Source organism: Sapajus apella, unplaced genomic scaffold, assembly GCF_009761245.1.
Source record: "Sapajus apella isolate SASKATOON/1434 unplaced genomic scaffold, GSC_monkey_1.0 scaffold124, whole genome shotgun sequence".
NCBI classification, from domain to species: Eukaryota; Metazoa; Chordata; class Mammalia; order Primates; family Cebidae; genus Sapajus; species Sapajus apella.
In genome coordinates, this window is record NW_022437064.1 from 903,586 (window position 1) to 925,771 (window position 22,186).

The 22,186-nt window shown below is 36.4% G+C and overlaps 1 protein-coding gene across 3 annotated transcripts in view; it reads left to right on the forward strand.

The window, feature by feature from the left end:
- Positions 1-18,539, forward strand: part of SLC39A8 (solute carrier family 39 member 8) — a 69,708-nt gene extending 51,169 nt beyond the window's left edge. For all 3 annotated transcript variants that reach the window (XM_032261614.1, XM_032261616.1, XM_032261615.1), the window contains exons 7-9: positions 12,430-12,637; positions 12,831-13,015; positions 17,020-18,539. In XM_032261614.1, the coding sequence (XP_032117505.1) occupies positions 12,430-12,637; positions 12,831-13,015; positions 17,020-17,169 (543 nt within the window). In that variant the 3' untranslated portion in view covers positions 17,170-18,539. The remainder of the gene's footprint in view (positions 1-12,429; positions 12,638-12,830; positions 13,016-17,019) is intronic.
- The last annotated feature ends 3,647 nt before the right edge of the window (positions 18,540-22,186 follow it).

Sequence of the window (22,186 nt, forward strand, 5' to 3'; positions counted from 1 at the left end):
GTGCCTCCTGAATAACTAATAGAAATAATAATGGTGGTAGTTGGTGGTGTGATGCTGGTGGTACTTGCCATGTGCAAGGAATATACCAATACATTATGCATATGCAACATTCATTTAGGTGTAATTATCCGTATTTTACAGATAGGAAAGCTGAATTTCAGGGAGGTGTAACATCAGAGTAAGGATTTGAACTTAGATTTGTTACACTCAAAGTTCTTTTAAGAAAGCAAAATTGCTTCCTGATTTGTATGCTTCTCATCAATTAAAATGACTAAATAAAATCCAAGTATACATTTATTTTTGTGAAAAAATTCTTATTTATTTGAGTAGAACTTTTTGAGCATGTAAAACTAGAACTTACTGAAATGTAAACATAGTTATTGTGTCGTGTCATGAGTACTAGAGTAGAGGCATATACAAGTCACTGTGGCGCGTGGTGAGGTGGGACGTGATGCAAGTGGAGTGGTGCATATTGGGATGTGACATGGTGAAAGTGAAGTGATCAGGGATGCTTTGCCGAGAAAATGATGCTTGTGTCCATCTTGACAGATATGTAAGAGCTTATTGGGATCGTACAGTTGGGCAGAACAGCAACCTATGTGCAAATGATGCTTCCAGCCATTCATTTTGTTTTCATCTGTGATAATCATGGATGATTTTATTTTCCTTGGGGTGCTGAAATTGAGCTGAAAAAAAAAGGCTCTTTGAATATGGTTTTAATTTCTCACTGCAGTTTTTTTTGTTTGTTTGTTTGGTTTGTGGGCTGTTCGAATTGTAATTTTTAATTGCCTTCTAAAACAATGGGAATTTAACATAATGTTTCAGTTGTTCTTGAGTCGACTGGCTTATAGATTTATACACACATGTGTGCACACACATAAACACACACACACACATGCACAGAAATTTATCACATGTTCAGCTTCTTAACTTGGCCCACCTGATTATGCTTAATACCCTACATTCATACTTCTGTACCACAGATTGGTTTTCACAGCAATAAATCTTCAGTTCTTTATCATTCTACTTTTAAAAAATTGGCATTTTCTAATTTTGAAGAATTCAGGAAAGTGGCTATAGAACAATGGTTTTTAAACATTCCCTTAGACAGCCATTTGACAAAGCCCCTTGCCTTTTGCAACAGACCTACCAAATTTTGCATACAATTTAAAGGGGTTCACTGATGCTCCTCTATGACCTGCTCGCCAATATTCTCTTATATAGAGAAATACTTGAAAAAGGAACATAAATGCTTAGGGGTAATAGTAGAGGTCACTGTGGTAGCTTTTTAGCCATTATTATATTAAATTCCTACAATAGCACTGTGAAATTGATATTAAGTTGACTTAAGATTCAGTTAAGTACAGTGACTCCCTCAAGTTCACACAGATAAGAAACGGCAAAACTATGCTGAGATCCCCTTCTGGGGTCTTGCATCCGAACCCATGTTTGCTCAATATACATGATACTAATTTCATAATGAGAATATTGCTTTAATAAGTTATGATTTCTAGCAGCTTACAAATGAACTTTTGTATTACAACTCATAATGAAACCTTGTTAGATTTGATTACCAATCTGTCATAGCTGATAAGTCATGATTTGTTCTCTTTTGCTTATGGGCTTGGCTCTAGAGTATTTTGGCAGCATCTATAAAATTTCTTTTGAAACACTGTTTTTGGCAAGATTGTGCATAAAGTTTCTAAATTTTCTAGAGAAATTCCAAGTTGTTATGTGTTTGATATGTTATGTTAGTCTTATCCATACACTGTGGCAGGTTTTCTTAAGAACCTCACTGTATCTCATCTTTGCTGCTGGAGCCCAGTTTGCTAGTCTTAAGTTCTGGAAAGCAATAAAAGTGCATCTATCTAAAACGTTCTATACTAAATTGCTTTCACTAATCAAGCAGGACCTATCCCTATTTAGAAGAATTAGTGAGGTTTTAGTCAATTAGGCTTGATGTTGAGTTAATTTTTCCTCTATTAGTGTAATGAAGAATTGCTATGTTGTTCTTTCATGCATGCTGATTGATAAAAAAAGTTAATAATGAATGCCAATACATTTTCTCTTGAAAAATGAGCAAATAATATATGAAGTTCAAGTAAATTATTCTGCTCATAAGAAAGAATTGCTATTCTACTATGTGGAAAGCCCAGTGGCAAACCAGGATAAACAATGGAATATTTAAATACATATTCTATTGCTGGTCAGTCTTTAACATCGGCTTTTTAAAAGATTGCCTTATAAAGGATGTCCATTTCATAATTGTTGGATGACTAAAATAGGCCTTTTTGTTTTCTTTGGCTTCTGCTATTTGCTTATTTAAAAATATTTATATTGTGCTCTATTCTTTGCATGCTGCATTCTGCAGTTTGGGAATACTGAATCAAGATCTGGTGAGTAACTTTTACTCAGTGGATTGCATGATGAAAGATTTGCCAAACCATGAGGTGTTTTATTGTAATAAATAAAATCCATCTCCCTTGAAGAAGCACTTGCAGAGGCAGAATTTATTCTATCTTTTATTTATTCTATATGTTCAAGATAAGGATTCCATATTAAAAAGACCACAAAGCTAAAGCATCCTATAAATGAAGTGTGGTCTTGCCAAACTGCTTTTTGAGTTTGACATTATAGATTGATCAAAGTCACAAACGCTATATAAGTTACAGAAAAAATACAGACTATTTTTGCAAGTATTATGCAGTAATTATGTAGTAATTAGCAGATTGTCTCATGCGCACACATAATATTTGTCTCCTTTACCTATAATATTTGTCTCTATAGTCATACCTATTCAGTTTTATGTCTGAAGTAAATTTCAAGATAATGAATTTTACTTTTATAACTATTAATACTTCACTGATAATCTTAGTGAATAAAAAAACAATTGAAGGTATTTGAAGAACAATTTAAGTGCCCACTCTTAATAAAAGTATTAAGGGTTAGAGTAAGGGCAATGATTGGGTGGTGAAATTTGATTCTACTATATGTCTGCTTTTTAGATAATTTCAGTCTTGTTCTAAGGCTCCCAAGTTAATAACTTCTCATTTATTTAAATTAAGTAGTGACATTCTCCTGCCTTTAACTTTGCCCTCCATGCTAATTAGTGGCTCAATTTATTTAGAAATATTATTTAGAAGTTTTGAATTCTAATAAGTAGGAAGGAGATACCAATGTGTGAGCCCAATTCTTTTTGGAAGTGGTTCAGGTATTATTACTTTTTATTTGTTATCAGATGTCAGAACATTAAAGAAAAAAAAAAGAACAGATTTTATTTTACCGATTCTCTTTCTACTTAGAAATATCAAAGTGCTTATGAACATAACTTTATTGAACCTTTATACCAACTTAGTGAAAGTGGATAAAAGTCAGAAACATTTAGCAGCAGAGGAAACACCAATAGAAATTACATTTGAAGGTACTGTAAACCATTCAGGCCTCTGGTCTTATGCTTTCCAGTGTATCCTCCTTTATTACTAGGTTACAAAATATATATTGGAAAAATAAGTAAGGGATCAACCATCATTAATAGTTTCCTAAGTTGCAAACAAACATCCAAATCTAGAGATTGTTTCCATTTAGAAAGTAGAATCTCAAAAATTCTTTTTTGGACAAACATTGCTTTTGCAGAAATAGTCTGTATTTTTTCTGTAATTTTTATAGTGTCTGTGACTTTGATCAAAATCCCAGAATCATGTACATTTTATACTAAAACAATAATGGCAATCTTAAACTGGGCCTCACAGGGGGAAGAGGGTACATGATAAGATATTACTTAATGGTTACAATGTATTTTACTTGGGTGATGGATACCCTGACATCACCACTACTCAATCTATACATGTAACAAGATTACACTTGTACCCCATACATTTGTACACATAAAAAGACAAAAATAAATTTAAAAATGTTGTGCAGAGAATTAAAATGTGATATGATGATGTCTGGATCACTATGTGAGTGTAGGTGGTCAGGGATGACTTCCTCAAGGAGAATACATTTAAGTTAAAATCTGAATTGTAAGAAGGAGCGATTCATGTGAATATCAGAGAGTATAATGTTATGGCTGAGGAAACAGCCAGAAGTCTCTAAGATAGGAAATAATTCAGTGGGTTTTAGGAACAGAAAGTTGAACAGAGTAGATAGGCACAGTGGATGCTTGTATAAATGATGCTGAAAAACATTCTAGATAGAAATCCTTCCTCAAAGTAAGGATTCTTGTGTTCTAACACTTAAACTGTGTTAATAATACAAGCCATTGGCTCCAAAATGATATTTTATTAAATGTTGCAAACTAAGAATGGGCCAATCAGGCAAACAATTATCTTTTGTAATCAGTGTTTACAATTGTAAACAATAGATTATATGTAGTGGATTTGAAAGCTCTAGGATGGTGTTTTTTTTTCTCCTCAATGATTGGAAGTATTATTTTAAGTGTGCGTGAAGTGTTAGCAATCCTCAGAACACCTCAGCACATCAGTTGAGTGTATTCCAGTCAAAACCAGAGCTACATGAATCCTGACACCTTCCAGGATGGAGACTGGCAAATAGCAATAAAATATTTTCTTTACTTTATAGCAACAAGCTACTGAATTCAGAAATTCTTCATCTGAAAATCTCAATTCTCTTGAGCAGTCTCTTGGCCTCTTATTGCATGGGCTTAGGAGTCAAATAGTCTGGGCTCAAATCCTGACTTTCCCATTTTCTAGCTGTGTGGTTTTGGGCAAGTCCTTTCTTCCAGTGTCCTCATTTACTTCCTCTGTAATCAGGATGATGTACTCATCACAGGCATTTAGACAAGTATCTGGCAAACAGTAAGTCTTCAACAGGTTATCTGCCTTCGCTGCTAATATTCTTACTTTTATGCCCTCCCTTCTCGAACAATCTTCTGAAAAAATGTGTAAGTCTGCAAAGTTAGTTGCAAGATAGTTGCCAATAAAAATCTTCTGCTTTCATCACTAGGACTGAGATCCCTTGACTGGAATGTATTTTGCTATTTCATTTCTCTACTTAATTCACCAACACCCCCCCCCAATTTAATTAAAAAGTATTTAACGAACACCCATTAAATGCTAAACTCTTGGCTGAAAAGAAAAAAAAATCTTGTCCTGCCAGGAGATTTTGATCCAGCTCCTCAACTTTCAGTAGTTAAGAACTGGCAAACAAACAACAACAAAAATATCTCTGCACTGAGTTTTATGTTATGTTGGTGAACCAATTTGGAATTGATTAATGAACTTTTTAATGCACACCCTTTCCCTGTTGTGTGTAAATGTCTGTATGTTTTGCTCTTTGGAAAGATTGGAATAGATGCTTCATGGGATAATGATTTGTGGACATGTCATGAGAGAAGATGTACTTTTACTATTACTACACCTTTGTTTAGTCAGTCAACAAACACTGAGTGCCTACAGTGCTACATTCTGGGTGAAGAGGAACAAACAACACAGAAAACAAAATCCCACATCTCCTAGGGATCACAGGCTTATCTTCTTTGGCATAGAGGTTCAAATCCTATCTCTGCTTGTTTCTAGAGGTCTGACTTTGGTTAATTTATCTAACCTTTCTATACCTCAGTTTCCTCATTTGTAAAATAGGGATAATATCTATATAGGGTGTTGTGAAGATAAAACGATGGTATATGTAAAGTGCATAGGACAGTACCAGGAGCAAATAGTGAGAATGCTGAAGGAGGCTCTGTTATTACTATAAATACTATCATCATTACTGTTCTGTGCTCTAGTAGTGTATTCTGTATCTTTCATGCCCAATTCTTCCTTTCTTAAATGGGTCAGCATATCTTCAGAGTGGCACAGTGACAGCTTTAAGAGGGAATGCGGTCCTGGTACCCTTATCCTGTGTGGCTCCTATTTCTTACACTCCATGTACAGAGTGGAGGCAGCCTCTGTTTTTCTGAACTATTGAAATATAAATGAGGGTACCAGTGCCCCTTGCAGAGAAGAACTTTGTGTTTGTCTCTGTTACTTGTTTCCTCTCTATTGGCAGCTTGCCTCTTGCTTATCATTCCCACTTGGTCCTAAGTGCCTGTTCTGTCATGGTGGTTGCAGTTACCACTGGCTCTAATCTCTCTTATCTATTTATTATTCTTTGCCTCTTACCACTTTCGCTAAGCTCCTTGACTGCATGTTTCTAGATCTTCTCTGCCACAGGAAGCAGTCTTTTTTTGCAGGTGAGTCACATGGAGTATATTGAGTGGGATCTTGAATATTTCAGTTCTTGACGTAATTCATGTCAAATGGTAAGACATGACAGGCAGCTGCTGCACAGGGTTGGTTTCTCCATGGCACCCATCCTACCCCTGTGTTCTCATATGAATTATTCTGAAAGCCTTGATGCTGATCAATGTTGATATTCCTATATTTTGGAAACACTACTTTTCAGGATCCTAGCAACTGATTTCTCCAGCTTATATTGAAACTTACATTTCCTGGTGCCTCCTGAATCCCTTTAAGATGTCGCAGTAACAACGAGAGTTGTGTAGGCTGGGAGGTACATTTTACAGGCTTTTTATAAGAAGTGATATCCTGTATCCTGAATGTACCAGTGCATTAATGCCATCCTCATCTGTAGCAATAGCAGCCTTTTAGAGTGTTATAAATAGTCCATTTGGATAACTGTAAATATTTAACCATTATGTAATTCAGATTCCATTGGCAAAGTGGTAGCAGATTTCTTGAAAACCTCTCAGATTTCTCCTAAATTGTTCTTTTCAAGGCAGTAAAAATGCTGTGGTCCCAAACTGAAAATAAGTGATTATTAATTAAACTACTAAAGACCAAAACAACTTTATTCACATTCCACAGAAGGATTAGAGGGAAAGAAACAACTTGCAAGGTTTCTAGAAATTGTTATTTTCTTGTTCATGGTTATTTTAATTAGCAAAGACAGTTTTGGAAATAGTTTTGAGCTTTACCTGAAACCAAATGACTGGAAGCTAAGTACATTTGAATTATATTTGGTAACATGTATTACATAATTTCTCCTTTCTCATGTGAAGCTTCATTTTGGTTGTAGTTAGCTGACTTTTCAGCATAAGGAGAAAGACCAAGTAATCACCAGCTATACAATATAAACATTGAAATCATTGGAAAATTTAGTAATAAAAGCAAACCCTATCAAAATTTTATATTTGTAGAATGCATTTAACTCTTTTTAATATATTCATCTCTGTGTAATCCTTTTTGTCACTTTTTTCACTAAAACTTATTTAATTCTGTATATAGTTCATAGCATTGTGTTGTGGAATGAGCATTAGACTTTGGATTAGTCAAATCCTTTCCAGAGAGAGATGGCCCACTCAAATAAGGATAAATAATAAATGGAGGAGAGACAATATATAAAACTCTGAGCATATTATAGGTGAACCACAGGGAACAGAGCAATAACCTGAGACTAGTAACAGTGGAGCTGTTAACAACGTATGTCCAAAGGGGAAAGGGAAGAAAGAAGCTTCTTTGGAACATGAAAGGAGCTACTTTTGAATTAGAAAGCCACTGTAAGTGGAACAGTGATCTTTAGTTGGGGGCATAGCCAGCCTAAGTTACCCTTCAAGGAGGGAGCCAAGAGAGTAAATATCCTGATCCCTGCTCCACCTTCCCTCCAGTTTTGTTAAAGCTCATTGTCAGGAACCTGCTGAGCACTGAGGGTCTTTGATAAGAGTGCATACAGGTCTTATCGGAAAAGAAAAGCAGAAAGCGGATCTGGAGGGAGAAATGAAAGATGTCTTGAATACTCTACCCCTTTTCACTCTATCAGTCTCTAATCTTGTCCTCCATGTGGTTGAAAAATACATGGCCCTAACACAGAGGATGCACAAAATCCCATCAACTACCATATAATTCCTGTGATGTCCTTTCACAAGCACTGCAACCTGACTAAAATATTGGCCCCCAGCAGCACTCTTCATATAAAATGCTTGGAGAAGAGGATGCAATTAAGGAACATTAATTATAGCTGCAGCTTACTTCTGTAGCTGGTCATGAGACCTAACCTGCTCATTATAGGGAACCCCATTGACAATACCACCTATACTATCTGACATCACCTTGACTGGATTGGTCTTTTTCCAGTTAGGGCAACCAAAATCTTCATTTCTGTAAGATCTGAGTGCTTGGTAGTCTTGTTTTTATTTGGGGGATTGTTGCTATTTTCCCTTGAACAGGACTATAGGGAAGGAAGTACTTAAGAGGCATCCCACTGAATTCCCCAAGTTCTAAGCACTGTCCTTGTCTTCATTCTGTAGCAAAAAATCAATTCCCCTTGATCATTTGGTGTGATTACCCTAGCTAGTTATACTGATTTCCTCATCTACCTGCTGGTCTAGGGGCATAAAGAACTTTAAATTGCCAGGGGTTAGTCTCTACTTCCAATGAATCAGAAAATGACCATGTTTCCTGGTATAAGTATTACTGCCTCAGACAGTAGGCCCAACTAACTCATCAACTCCAAGGTTTTGGGGACAGGAGGCAAGAATTCTTCTTTTTAAATTGTACTTTAAGTTCTGGGCTACATGTGCAGAACATGCAGGTTTGTTACATAGGTATACATGTGCCATGGTGGTTTGCTGCACTCATCAACCCGTCACCTACATTCGGTATTTCTCCTAGTGCTATCCCTCTCCTTGACCCTCACCCCTGAACAGGCTCCAGTGTGTGATGTTCTCCTCCCTGCACACATATGTTCTCATTATTCAATGCCCACTTATGAGTAACAACATGTGATGTTTGGTTTTCTGTTCTTGAGTTAGTTTGCTGAGAATGATGGTTTCCAGCTTCATCCATATCCCTGCAAAGGACATGAACTCATTCTTTTTTATAGCTGTATAGTATCCCATGGTGTATATATGCCACATTTTCTTTATCCAGCCTATCATTGATGAGCATTTGGGTTGGTTCCAAGTCTTTGCTATTGTGAATAGTGCTGCAATAAACATACGTGTGCATGTGTCTTTATAGTAGAATGATTTATAATCCTTTGGGTATATACCCAGTAATGGGATTGCTGGGTCAAATGGTATTTCTGGTTCTAGATCCTTGAGGAATTGCCACACTGTCTTCCACAGTGGTTGAACTAATTTACACTCCAACCAACAGTGTAAAAGTGTTCCTATTTCTCCATATCCTCTCCAGCATTTGTTGTTTCCTGACGTTTTAATGATCGTCATTCTAACTGGCATGAGATGGTATGTCATTGTTGTTTTGATTTGCATTTCTCTAATGACCAGTAATGATGAGCTTTTTTTCCATGTTGTTGGCCACATAAATGTCTTCTTTTGAAAAGTGTCTGCTCATATCCTTTGCCCACTTTTTGATGAGTCTTTTTTTCTTGTAAATTTGTTTAAGTTCCTTGTAGATTCTGGACATTAGGCCTTTGTCAGATGGATAGACTGCAACAATTCTCTCCCCTTTTGTAGATTGCCTGTGCACTCTGATGACAGTTTCTTTTGCTGTGCAGAAGCTCTTTAGTTTAATTAGACTCCATGCTACTTCTCCATTTCCTTGTCCTCCCTCTTGCCCCAAGCCTCCTCCTTCTCCTCTTGTACTTTCTCCTCCTTCCTTGAAGTTAAACTGTTCTGCAATAAGCTCATTTGTTTTCTCCATTTTAATTTTTAGGTACTTAAAAATTTTTTTTTCTGTTTTTTCCCCTCCAATTTATGTTGGGATTCAACTTAGTCTCCCTCTATTTTCATAACTTTGGTGCATGATATTCTTTCTCACCCATTCTGATAACACTACACATTGCTTTGACTTTTATTACCATTAATAACTAAGTGAAAGGTGTTAAGAACCTTGCTGAAGATCACATGGTAATTCTTCTCAGAGCCAAGCTTGAACTCAGTATATTGAACTCTATATTCTAGACTTAGGGTCTTTTCATTAAGTTGAGCTGCCTCATCTTGGCTGAGGATAGAAATAGCTTCATATTTAAAGTAAAACTCAGACAAGAAGACAAGCAAGCGAACAACAATAACAGCAAACAAAAATGAAAAAAAGAGAGATAGGCATATTCACTAACTTAAGTACAGGAACTTGAATTTAGTGTTCTCTCTGCTCAGTCATTTAGTTCTGGTGAATTAAAAAAGATGTTTCTGTGAACATTTGCCTACTTTGTTTTGTTTCAAAACTATTAAAAATGTATAACTCTTACTCTGCTTAACAGTATCATTTGGGACCTAAGTTCATAGAGCTAATAGGAGGCATAATAAACAGTCAATAATATCCGTACTTAGAGGTAAGAGAATCATTTCTGATATATTAATTTAATTTCTTCTGTAAAATTAAGGGTGTTTGTATACAGACTCTGTATGTGATATCAGGTAGTCAAGACTTGGTTTTGTAGTATTCTTCTGAAATCATCACAATAAGGAAGTTTTAAACACGTAATTAGATAGATTGGAAGATGGAAACAACTGCTTTAATTCAAAATAATTTCATTAAGTGCATCTTGGCAGTACGTTTTACAAACCCCGGGCCACCTCCTCTGTGGCTTTCACTAAGACAACCTTTGTTTCTCCTTTAGCTGTAATTGCTTCCCACCCTGAGGCATTTTTTATACAAGCCAACCCAATCTACCTGTGCTATATTATGATTGTTTATTGTGTTGTGCATTTAAGGTATAGTTATAAAGTCAAAAGACCACATTTTAAGAAAAGATAGAATTATTTTTATGCAGATAAACTTTGTTTCTTAAAATAAAGGAGATTAGATACTTATTCAATATTGCATCAAATATTCAGGAAAGTTTTCTGAGAGGAAGGAAAGTCTCCTTGTGAACTGCCTTCAGATCCTATTACAAAGAAGAATTCCTCTCTCCAATATGTTTGTAGTAATAAAGCACCTTTACCAAAAGTGTGGACTTTTTTTTTTTTTTTTGTGTATCCCTGGGTGAGTTTACAAACCTTTTTGAGCTTTAATTTCCTCAACTGTAAAATGATGGTAGTAGCTGTACTTTCCTTATTGAATTGTTCAAAATAAATTAGATATCTGAAGTACTTAGAACAGTGTCTAGCACATTATAAATGTTATGTGCCTTTGCTGTTTTTATTTCTACTACAACCACATTGATGATGACGATGCTGATGACTCCTATTACTAACAGCTTCCCATTCATTTCATATTAATTAGAACATTTATTTGCTCCAAATGTTTTTGTCTGTGCAACAAAAATCCAAAGGTGCAGATTTGCCACTAATGAAACAGTGAAGAGATGTATTGCAAAATTTAAGGTTGGTTCTGAAAGTGTTGGTCCCCAAAGTGTTTGGAGTAGTAAAATGACATTGGAGTAAATGTCACTTAGATTGTTGCTCTGAAGTAAGCCCCTCATTTTTCATGTTTAGAAAAAGTGTATCCCTATACATTATGACTTGTTTCTCCAATGTAAATACACCTCTTGAAGACAGAAGCTGTGTTTTCCATTTCCATGTATTTCCCATAGCATTCAGCAGAGTGTTTTACAAATTTCAGATGTTCAGTGAAGGTACTGATTAGCTGCTTAGGTTGAGGTGAGAGGAGAAGAATTAGGAATAAAATGTTCTCCAGTTAATTGCAAACTGCTTTCCTATTTAAAAATGAATTTGCATTTTATCTTTTTCTACAACTTCTGGAAAATGTTTTAGTTGGCATTTGTCATTTGATTTTGTAGAATTTTGTAAAGTTTCTGGAAATCTAAGTTTTACAAGGAATCCATCATAGGATTTTCTATTGTTTCAAAACGAAAAGAAGTGTTAGTATAAAGGCTAGCCTGTTTCAGTTACACTTCATGCAGTTTGTTAAGAAAATAATTAAACTTTGAGCTGGTAGGGACCATATTGATACAGCCTAAACTCTCTACATGGTACCTGGAACAGAGACTCAGTAAGTTGTTGACAAATAAATGAATTATTTAGGACATTCTCTTCATTTCACAGTTGAAGGAACTGTCCGTGATAACTTGCTCACTGTCATATGGTGGCATAGGAGGGATTAGAACAAATGTTCCTGATGTCATCATGCTTTAGTTGTGGATTTCATATTTAAGTTGTAACATGAAAAAGACTTTAAGTTTAGTCTTTGAATAACTTCCTTCATTTTAAATTATGTGTATAAATAAAATTCTTAAGGTAATATCTGCTACATTTTAGAAAGGCAGTAGGAAGAAGTTCATACAAGTCAAAAAGATTGTTTTAAACGGAAAGTAAAGGCAGATGTCTGTTAGTGACTTATTCAAGTGTGTCAGTTGATTAATTTATTTCTTTCTGCCATAAGTTTTCTTTGCTCTTTTATGCATTGCTAGGCTTTCCTAGCTACCCTGAAAGACTTTCTAGTTGAAACAATTTGTTTTTCCCAAAACATAACCCATCTCCAACTTGTCCATATTTCTGAGACTTTCAAGAAATGTTAGTTATCATTGTGATTGATTTTCTGCTAGGATGGAAAAAAAGAGCCAAGTTCATGTACCTGTTTGAAGGGGCCAAAACTGTCAGAAATAGGGACGATTGCCTGGATGATAACGCTCAGCGATGCCCTCCACAATTTCATTGATGGCCTGGCGATTGGGGCTTCCTGCACCTTGTCTCTCCTTCAGGGACTCAGTACTTCCATAGCAATCCTGTGTGAGGAGTTTCCGCACGAGTTAGGTAAGGAGCTCTGCTCATATTGTGAAAGTCCGCTTACTTCTTGATTTTAGTGGAATGAGACTATTTACGTGACATGCTCTTAAAATCCTTCTGATGCACTAAAATGAAGAACTTGTTGGACATTGATGATTATCTTTGATCTCATCCAGAAATAGAAAAAAACTATTCACTTGATATTTTCTTCTTATTCTAGGAGACTTTGTGATCCTACTCAATGCAGGGATGAGCACTCGACAAGCATTGTTATTCAACTTCCTTTCTGCATGTTCCTGCTATGTTGGACTAGCTTTTGGCATTTTGGTGGGCAATAATTTTGCTCCAAATATTATATTTGCACTTGCTGGAGGCATGTTCCTCTATATTTCTCTGGCAGACATGGTAAGAAGCGTAAATTTTTAATTTTGTTTTAATTTAAAATTTGGAAATGAGTATCTTGATTATGAGTTAACTAAAGGTAGCCTTCTGCTTTCCACAGTGTGGAAGTCCTTTCTGTTGTAGTACAGAACATTCCCATTTCAACAGATCATTCTACTTGAGCAGTTTACACTAATAGTAATTTGGAACTGATCCTTATTGGTTCTTTAAAAATAATCCTATTGTCTGAAGGTGAAATGATTTGTTTTTGCTGAAATAGAGATATTTTCCTCTATCTCTATTCCCTTTGTGTTTGGTAAACCTTGTCTTGTATTACAGTATGTCCCTATAGGACTTTTTCTCCCTCTTTTGTGTCTATGTCATGTTTGGAAGAGGAATAACTTATTAAATAGCATTTTGTTATTTCAAAGTTCTAAACAGTGGTAGCTTTTTGATTAAACTAAACCTGGTACACTAAAATTGGTAAAATTTTGACAATAGTTATTTGACATAGTATATATTTATATCTGTTTAGTGTCTGTGTCTTTGTATCTATGTGTGTATGTGTGTGTGTGCTCAAAAGAGTGTGTGTGTGTGTTAATGTGTGTGTGTAAGAGAGAGACTATCCTGTGAATTTTCAAATAAATCATGGACATCTTTCTAGAAAATGATGATAGGGTACGAAAATCAAGGCATATTTCTTTTGCATTTGGAACTGGATGTACAACATACATAATTTAATAATTTAATTTTCTTCATTTGCATTCTTACCTCCAAATTATAATTGTCTAGCTCTGCTCATTGTTCCCTGAAGGCCCTCATCAGAGCAAGGATTTCATCTCTTAGAACCAATGCTACATCTATAACTTTTTGTCCAAAATTATTGTCTTGTAGTATCTTATAGTCATTTTACTTTCTAATATAAGAATGGAATCTTATTAGAGTTTTTCAGTTTAAAGAAATAACATTAATAAATAGTACTGATCCTGAAATGAGCAAAACAGGCATAGTTTATGGGCTTTCCCATTCATGGGGCTTTTCCTCTAGAAAGGGGGGATCCTAAAATTAAGCAAAAACAACAACAACAAAAAATCACCCAGATGACCAAATAATTAAAAATAATAAAAAAATGCTATGAAATAAGAGACAAAGTAGAATATTTGATGAAAGATGGTAATAAAGGAATCGAGAATAAACTAGGATTGGCTAACATAATTGTTTTAGCAAGATATAAGTTGAAACATGAAGGATTTAGTCCACTGAAAAATTAGAGAAATGCAAGTTCATGTAGAGTTGTTGGCAGGTGTGGAGATTTTGCTGGATGCACTTGAGGTCATGAAAGAATGTGGTGGGTGAAGCACAGAGAGCAGGTAATGGAGAAGGAGAAAGAGAACATAAAATAAGGTAAACCCCATCCCACTGATTGATTCAGATGGAGAAAAATACTACTTCACTACTTTTATTCTTGTTGATGCCTGAAAGAACTAGACATTCCCATTAAACTCTCCATACTAAAACCTTTAAACATCCAAAGTAAATGATTATACCACCCATCCCAGAATTCTATTACAGGTGCATCTTGGTTTATTGCATGTGGCTTTGTTGGACTTTGTAAATGCTGCGTTTTTTGCACATTGAAAGTTTTTGGCAACCCTGCCTCAAGCAAGTCTGTCAGTGCCATTTTTTGAATAGCATGTGCTTATTTTCTGTCTCTATATCACATTTTGGTAATTTTTGAAATATTTCAAAACTTTTCATTATTATTATATCTCTTATAGTGATTTGTGATCAGTGATTTATGTTTTGGGGCTCCATGAACCACATTCATATAAAATGGTGAACTTAATTGATAAATGTTGTGTGTGTTCTGCCTGCCTCCCCAATCAGCCATTTTCCCATCTCCCTCCCTCTCCTTGGGCCTCCCTATTCCCTGACATGCAACAGTGTTGAAATTAAAAAAATTAATAATCCTACACTGGCCTCTAAGTGTTCAAGTGAAAGGAAGAGCTGCATATCTATCATATTAAATCAAAGGCCAGAAATGACTAAGCTTATTGAGGAGGGCATGTTGAAAGTCACAATAAGCCAAAAGCTAGACTTGGTGTGCTAAATAGCCCTGTTGTGAATGCAAAGTAAGGATTGATGAAGGAAATTAAAAATGCTACTCCAGTGAACACACACTTAATAAGAAGGCAAAACAGTCTTATTGCTGACAGGAATGAAATTTAAATGGTCTGGATAGAAGATGAAAACTACTACAACATTCCCTTAAGCAACAGCCTATTTCAGAGCAAGGAAAAGCTCTTCAATTCTATGACAGCTTACAGAAGTAAGGAAGCTGTAGGAGAGAAACTGGACATTAGCAGAGGTGTGTTCATTAGGTTTAAGGAAAGATGCCATCTCTATGACATAAAAGTGCCAGGTGAAGCAGCAAGTGCTGATGGGAAGCTGCAGAAAGTTATACAGAAAATCTAAGATCACTGATGAAGGTGGCTACAGTAAACTGACAGATTTTCAGTGTAGCTGAAACAGCCTTCTGTTGGAAGAAGATGCCATCCGGGACTTTCCTTAGCTAGAGAGAAGAAGTCAACTCCTGGTTGCAAAGTTTCTAAGGACAGGCTGACTGTCTCAGGCAGGCTAATGCAGCTATAACTTTAAGTTCAGGCCAATGATCATTTACCATTTCAAAAATCCTATGGCCCTTAAGAATTATGTTCAATCTACTCTGTGCTCTAGAAATGGAACAATACAGCCTGGATGATAATGTATCTGTTTACAGCATGGTTTATGAATATTTAAAACCCATTGTTAGGACCTACTGCTCAGAAAAATAAAAGAAATTCCATTCAGAACATTACTGCTCATTGACAGTGCAAGCCACCCAAAAGATCTTATGGAGATGTACAAGGAGATGAATGCTGTTTTTGTGCTTGCTAACACAACATCTATTCTGCAGTTCATGGATCAGTTCATGGAGTAGTTTTGACTTACAAGTCATAGTATTTAAGAATAATTTGTAAGTGTATAGTTGCTATAGGTAGTGATTCCTCTGATGAATCTGGGCAAAATAAGTTGAAAACCTTCTAGAAAGGACTCATCATTCTAGATGATATTAAGAACATTCATGATTTATGAGAGGAGTCATTCACATTAACAGAAGTTGGAAATAAGTTGATTTCAACCCTCATGGATGACTTTGAGGTGTTCAAGACTTCAGTGAAAGAAGTAACTGCAGATGTAGTGGAAATAGCAAGACAGCTAGAATGAGAAGTGGATCCTGAAGATAGGACTGAATTGCTGCAATCTCATGACTAAACTTGAATGAATAAGGGGCTGCTTCTTATGCCAGAACAAACGGTGATTTCTTGAGATAGAATCTACTCCTGAGACAGAGCAACCTACTCTTGAGACAGAATCTACAAATGCTGTGAACATTGCTGAAATGACAACAAAGGATTTGGAATATTCTATAAACAGAGTTTATAGAGCAGGGACAGAGTTTGAGAGAATTGCCTCCAGTTTGTAAATAAGTTCTACTAATGCTTTCAAACAGCATTGCACACTACAGAGAAATCTTTCATGAAAGAAACAGTCAATTGATCTTACAAACTTCATTGTTACCTTATCTTAGAATTTTCCACAGCCACTCTCATCTTCAGCAACCACTACTCTAATCAGTCAGTAGCCATCAAGATGGAGTCAAGACTCCACCAGCAAAAAGATTACAACTCACTGAAAGCTGATTGGTAGCATTTTTTAGCAATAAAGCATTTTTTTTTAAATCATGGTATGTATGTTGCCTTTTTAGATATTATGCTATTGCACACTTAATAGACTGTAATGCAAATATATCTATTATATGCACTGGAAAACCTGAGAATTCATGTAACTTGCTTTATTGAGATGTTTGCTTTATCACACTGGTCTGGAACCAAACCCATACTATCTCTGAGGTATGCCTCTAAGTGACTGTTTTGTGGTTTGCCACAAGATGGCAACAGTTATCTAACAATGTGTCTGTCTTCCAGTTTCCAGAGATGAATGATATGCTGAGAGAAAAGGTAACTGGAAGAAAAACCGATTTCACCTTCTTCATGATTCAGAATGCTGGAATGTTAACTGGATTCACGGCCATTCTGCTCATTACCTTATATGCAGGAGAAATTGAATTGGAGTAATAGAAAATGGAAGATGGTGTTGTTAATAAAGGCATTTAATAGATAAAAACATCTCCAAAAGGATTTTGAAGCTGATCCTAGTTAGTTAAAAAGATAATTTTGCTTTCAACTGTAGGTCAAGAAAACTAATTATTGGCTTCAGTCTGTGAAATAGTCCATTATTTGTTGTTAAAAATGCTTCAAAAGTTTTTCAGTGTCAGTCTGAGATGCCTGGTATAGAGGAGTCTTTGGGAAATACCTGTTTTTCAGTATTTCATGCATATTGGATATCACCGTGAAGCAAGAGACATACATTTCATAATCATGTAGACACTCAGACTCAGGGGAAAATACAAGATATGTCCTGAAAGCCTTTAAAACTGTATGGCAGGATCAAAGATTCAAGTGATTTCAGAGTGGTTTTATTTCAATTAATTTGTTCTAGTGCTTTCAAGAGCAAGTACATCAAAATGTAGAAGGTAAAATGTATGCAACACTAATATAAATGAATCCAAGTCTTTAAGGAGCCAAAGAAAAAAAATATTTCTCACAGCTTTTTGTTCTGTTTTGTATTTCAATTAGGAATTTATAGGATTATTTTGAAAACCATTCTAAAATAATAGGAGTTAGGAAATTAATAAAGTTTTGCTAGCCCTGCTAAGTTCAGGCTTAGAAGCTTATTGCTAAATGTAAACTTCACTAGATTCCGTGAAAAGCTGGATAGCTTTCTTTTCTGACTTATGTTGTGGTTGCATCCCACACAAATGGCAGAACAGTATGTAAAGCTGGTAACACCTCAGTTTCAGTGCACCATGTGTGTGCTTTGTGAAGGTGAAGAATATGTTGGTTTAGAGAAAGAAATTGGATGCAATTTTATGCAATTTACTTTTAAAGACGAACATAATTATTTAGCACAGAATATTTTAATAAATGCAAAACAACTGGACTGCTGTACACCAAGGACTGGTTAACTGGAAAACATATGTTCCTTATGTGTGATCGGGAGCCGATCAGAAAAGACTTCTTTTGTGTTCACCCTACACTTTTCCATATGGTATATCTTGGAAAAAATTAGCATACCATGGTTATTTTTTTAACCTTTTATAAAAGAGCCTGTTTACTCATTTAGAAGATAGAGAAAATTTGTCTAAAATTGAACTTCTTAGATTCACACTCCCAAGTCACTTAAGGGAAGATGATTTGATGGTGAGGAAAATGATGGACAAAACCCAACAATGATCTCAGGAATTACATTTTCCAACAGACCAAAAAATGTTTTCATGTAGCAGCAATGCAGATTTGGTGAATATTTAATATATATTTTGGTATGTATTTCACTTTATGACTGACAATTAAAAAATTATTTGAATAGTAAACACCTTTTGAAACCATCTATTGTGTCATTTGTTATTTAATATGTGTCCTGTTGAATGACTGCCATGTATCTGGTATTATGGGGGAGAGATATAAACAGGAAATCAATGATGTGCTCAAACTATAAATCTAACCCCGCCATGGTTTATTTCTATAGCAGTTGCTTAACATGGCCAACCCGAGAGTCCCTTATTTTAATAGTCCCTGAGTGGTATTAGGGTGATCTCTAGTTGGTTAGTGGGCCCTTACCTAGTAGACTGTTTCTAATTAATTTACCACATCCAAAACAGTTTCTTTCTTTTACTTTTTTTTTTTTTTTTTTGAGACGGAGTTTCACTCTTGTTACCCAGGCTGGAGTGCAATGGCGCGATCTCGGCTCACCGCAACCTCTGCCTCCTGGGTTCAGGCAATTCTCCTGCCTCAGCCTCCTGAGCAGCTGGGATTACAGGCATGCGCCACCATGCCCAGCTAATTTTTTGTAGCTTTAGTAGAGACGGGGTTTCACCATGTTGGCCAGAATGGTCTCGATCTCCTGACCTCATGATCCACCCTCCTCAGCCTCCCAAAGTGCTGGGATTACAGGTGTGAGCCTCCGCACCTGGGCAGAAAGGGTTTCTTTAATGAGGGGCTTAAATTTTTAAGAAGTGAACTAGTCAAGAAGAGCCAAAACACACCACAAGTTTACCAGACAGTTATCACAGGCTTTTTAACAGCTAATTACTGATGGGCTGTGCCAGGGGAATATTAACTGCCAGTCTGTTCTCCATGCTCTGGTTGGCATCATCATCCTATAGGTCTCACTTTGGTTTTCATCAGGAGGCTACTTTGATTTCCAGACTTCTGTGTTCATTTCAGGTCCATTACAGAAAAGAGGGTCTTACGCCTATAATAAATAGATTCTCCAACACTGATGTTACTACAGTTTCTTTCTCACCGATACTTTGCCTTCCATACAACTGTGGGTTGCAATGTCTGTTTTGAATTTCTTTTCCTTAGCTTCCTTTCTGTGCCAGGTATGCACAAGGCATTCTCTCATGGCCATTTCTTTTTCATATTGGGAATTTCCAAATTCTGGATGGTCCCAGAATCGGTGAGTTTACTCGTAAGATTTCAGGCAAGCTAAGGCAGCTGGATAAACTAAAGACTCCAAATACCTGTTTCATTAATTCCAAGACATGCATTTCCCCAAACGGTATGCTGTAATCACCTACAGCTGGGCAGCATTGTGGAGGCCGTTATACTCCCCTGAAAATGAAAATCATCTGTTGAAATCTGGTAAGGCTAAGAAAACGCCAGTAGCACTGTGTTTAGGATTTGATGGTGTATGATAACAGGGGCTTATCTATGTTAGGTTTACCTTCCTTCTTATAAAACAAATGTGGAAGGAGCAGTGCAGAGCTGGCATGGCAGCTCCATGGTTACTGGGAACCCAGACTCCTTCTATCTGTCAGCTCTGCCGTCTTTAGCTTGTGACTCCCACCTTCAAGATTACTTCATGCTCTAAGATGGCTGCTAGAGATTCAGCCTTAAGGTCCAAATTCTACACAGCCAGAAGGAGGAAGGGGTAGAAAGGCAAAAAATTCACACCCAGCTCTTTATCCCTCTCTAAGGAGCCTTTTCAGAAGTAATAGCCAGCAATCTCCACGTGTATTCAATGACCAGAATTAGTCACATGGCCATATCAATCTGCAGGAGAAGATGGGAAACATTGCTTTTAGCTGGATACATTACCAGCAAGAAAATCAGAATTCTCTTACTGAAAAGCAGCTCAGAATGGATATCGGCTGTCTGAGGTACAGACAAGTTTTTATCAGTTTAATTCGGAAGCTTATTACTCCCTATGGTTCTTATGCAGTCAGTTTAGGGAACGGCTTTTTGTAGAGATTCTCATGACTTGTTTCAGATCAACTCTTGACACTTTAACTCTTTTAATTATACTGGCCCATCCGAGCAGTCTTACCTTATAACCAGTATTATTATTTACGTGTTTGTACTACTTGTCTTTATAGTTTCTCTGTCTTAGCTTCTTGCGAGTACTATTTATTTACTGCGAATAAATCCTATGTTTTTCGCAGGATGATCTAAATTCTAAGGAAATGGAAACAAAACTTTTTCTATGATCTTTCTATTTAAAGCTCTTCTGATTACTGGAGCCATATCCAGAACTATGAAAGTAAATACTATTAGCTCATACTGGCAAAAATAAATGTAAAAAACCACTTATCGCCCCCCGCCCCCATATGGGTTATTATAGTTAGGCAGTACAAGAAAAGTTATATCTGAAAAGTTTGTTATCTGATTTTGTTAGATAATTAAATGGGCTACTGGTGATATCAAATCTCAACTTCATTTACTTTGGATCTATACAGTAAGAATACCAAAGAACAATTTGTATGGGTAGGGCTTGCTTGTTTAAATTTTATGCAATGGCTTAATTCCTACTTCAGTGACTGTGCATGTTAGCCCCACAATGGTATAGACCAACCGGTAGTAAAACCCCAGTGAGGCAACATGTAGGTAATTTATTGCCATGCTTATGGTCACCAAAGGGATGTTTGCTTAGGGGTCACAGGAAAGAAAAATAAAGATGAAGAGTTATGAGTGCAGCGGGAAATCTCCTTGGAAGTATTCAAATGGGAAATTCTTCCCTCTCTCAATAAGCTGAGGAAGTTTATAAAACTTGTTTCAGTCTGTATTTTGTGACAAGCTCCATTAGTAGACTTCAGAGATACTGTGGATGGTGTCGGGGAAATAGTGTCGGGAAAATGGAGGGACTCAGAGGAGGGCTGGCAAGTGCCTTTGCAGGTGAAGTGAGGATGAGAATTGCTGCTACCTCAGCCTGACCTTCAATCCTAGAGTTTGTTGGAACAAAGGGTAGATGAATATTCCCTTGGTCTAGCGTGAGCCGAGTGGTGTGTAAGATCTGTTTGGAACAATTTAAAATCTTGAGTAAGAGGGTTACCATTTTGAAAATAGAAAGAAGGTCAGTACTGAGTGGACTTCTGGAAAACCAAGGACTAAGTCATGTGGGGCAATTGGAGAACTAGAATATATCACTTGGCAGGAACCCCCCTGAAGAATCCCAGAAGTGCCTGTAAGAGAAAAATTCGTCTTAAGCATCTGTCAGACAGACAGCATGAAGCCACATTTTGACAGTATCTGTCAAATACGATATTTTTTATCCCCTCTTTTCTTTCCTTCATCTAAGCACTTAACCCTGGTGGGGCCAAAAGCCAATTAGCAAACAGTGGGAAGTAAGGAAATTAAAGGGAAGGATTCCTTCTAAGAAGTCTTACCTTTGAATACAAATTATATTACTGATTGATGCATTGGACTGGACACTTTCAATAGTTGAGAGTATGTTTGTCTGGAAGTGATTGTAGGATTTTATATTCCCCCAAAGTCCTGTGTCAGAACAGTCATTGTGCCACCCCAAGTTTCATCCAGGGGTAGGAGAAGGGCTAGCAAGGGCTACCCTTCTCCCCCAAGCCGAGTTGCAAGGACAGTGAGGATTGAAATTAATGTTGTTTAGTTACCCCATGAGAACTGCATGTTAATATACTGATTGTATCTGCCCTTAAAAAATTAGTACTTACAACAAGCCTGTGAAATGGGCTCTATTTTTAATACTAGACCAGGCTGCAGCTGAGAAGTTGCAAAAGAA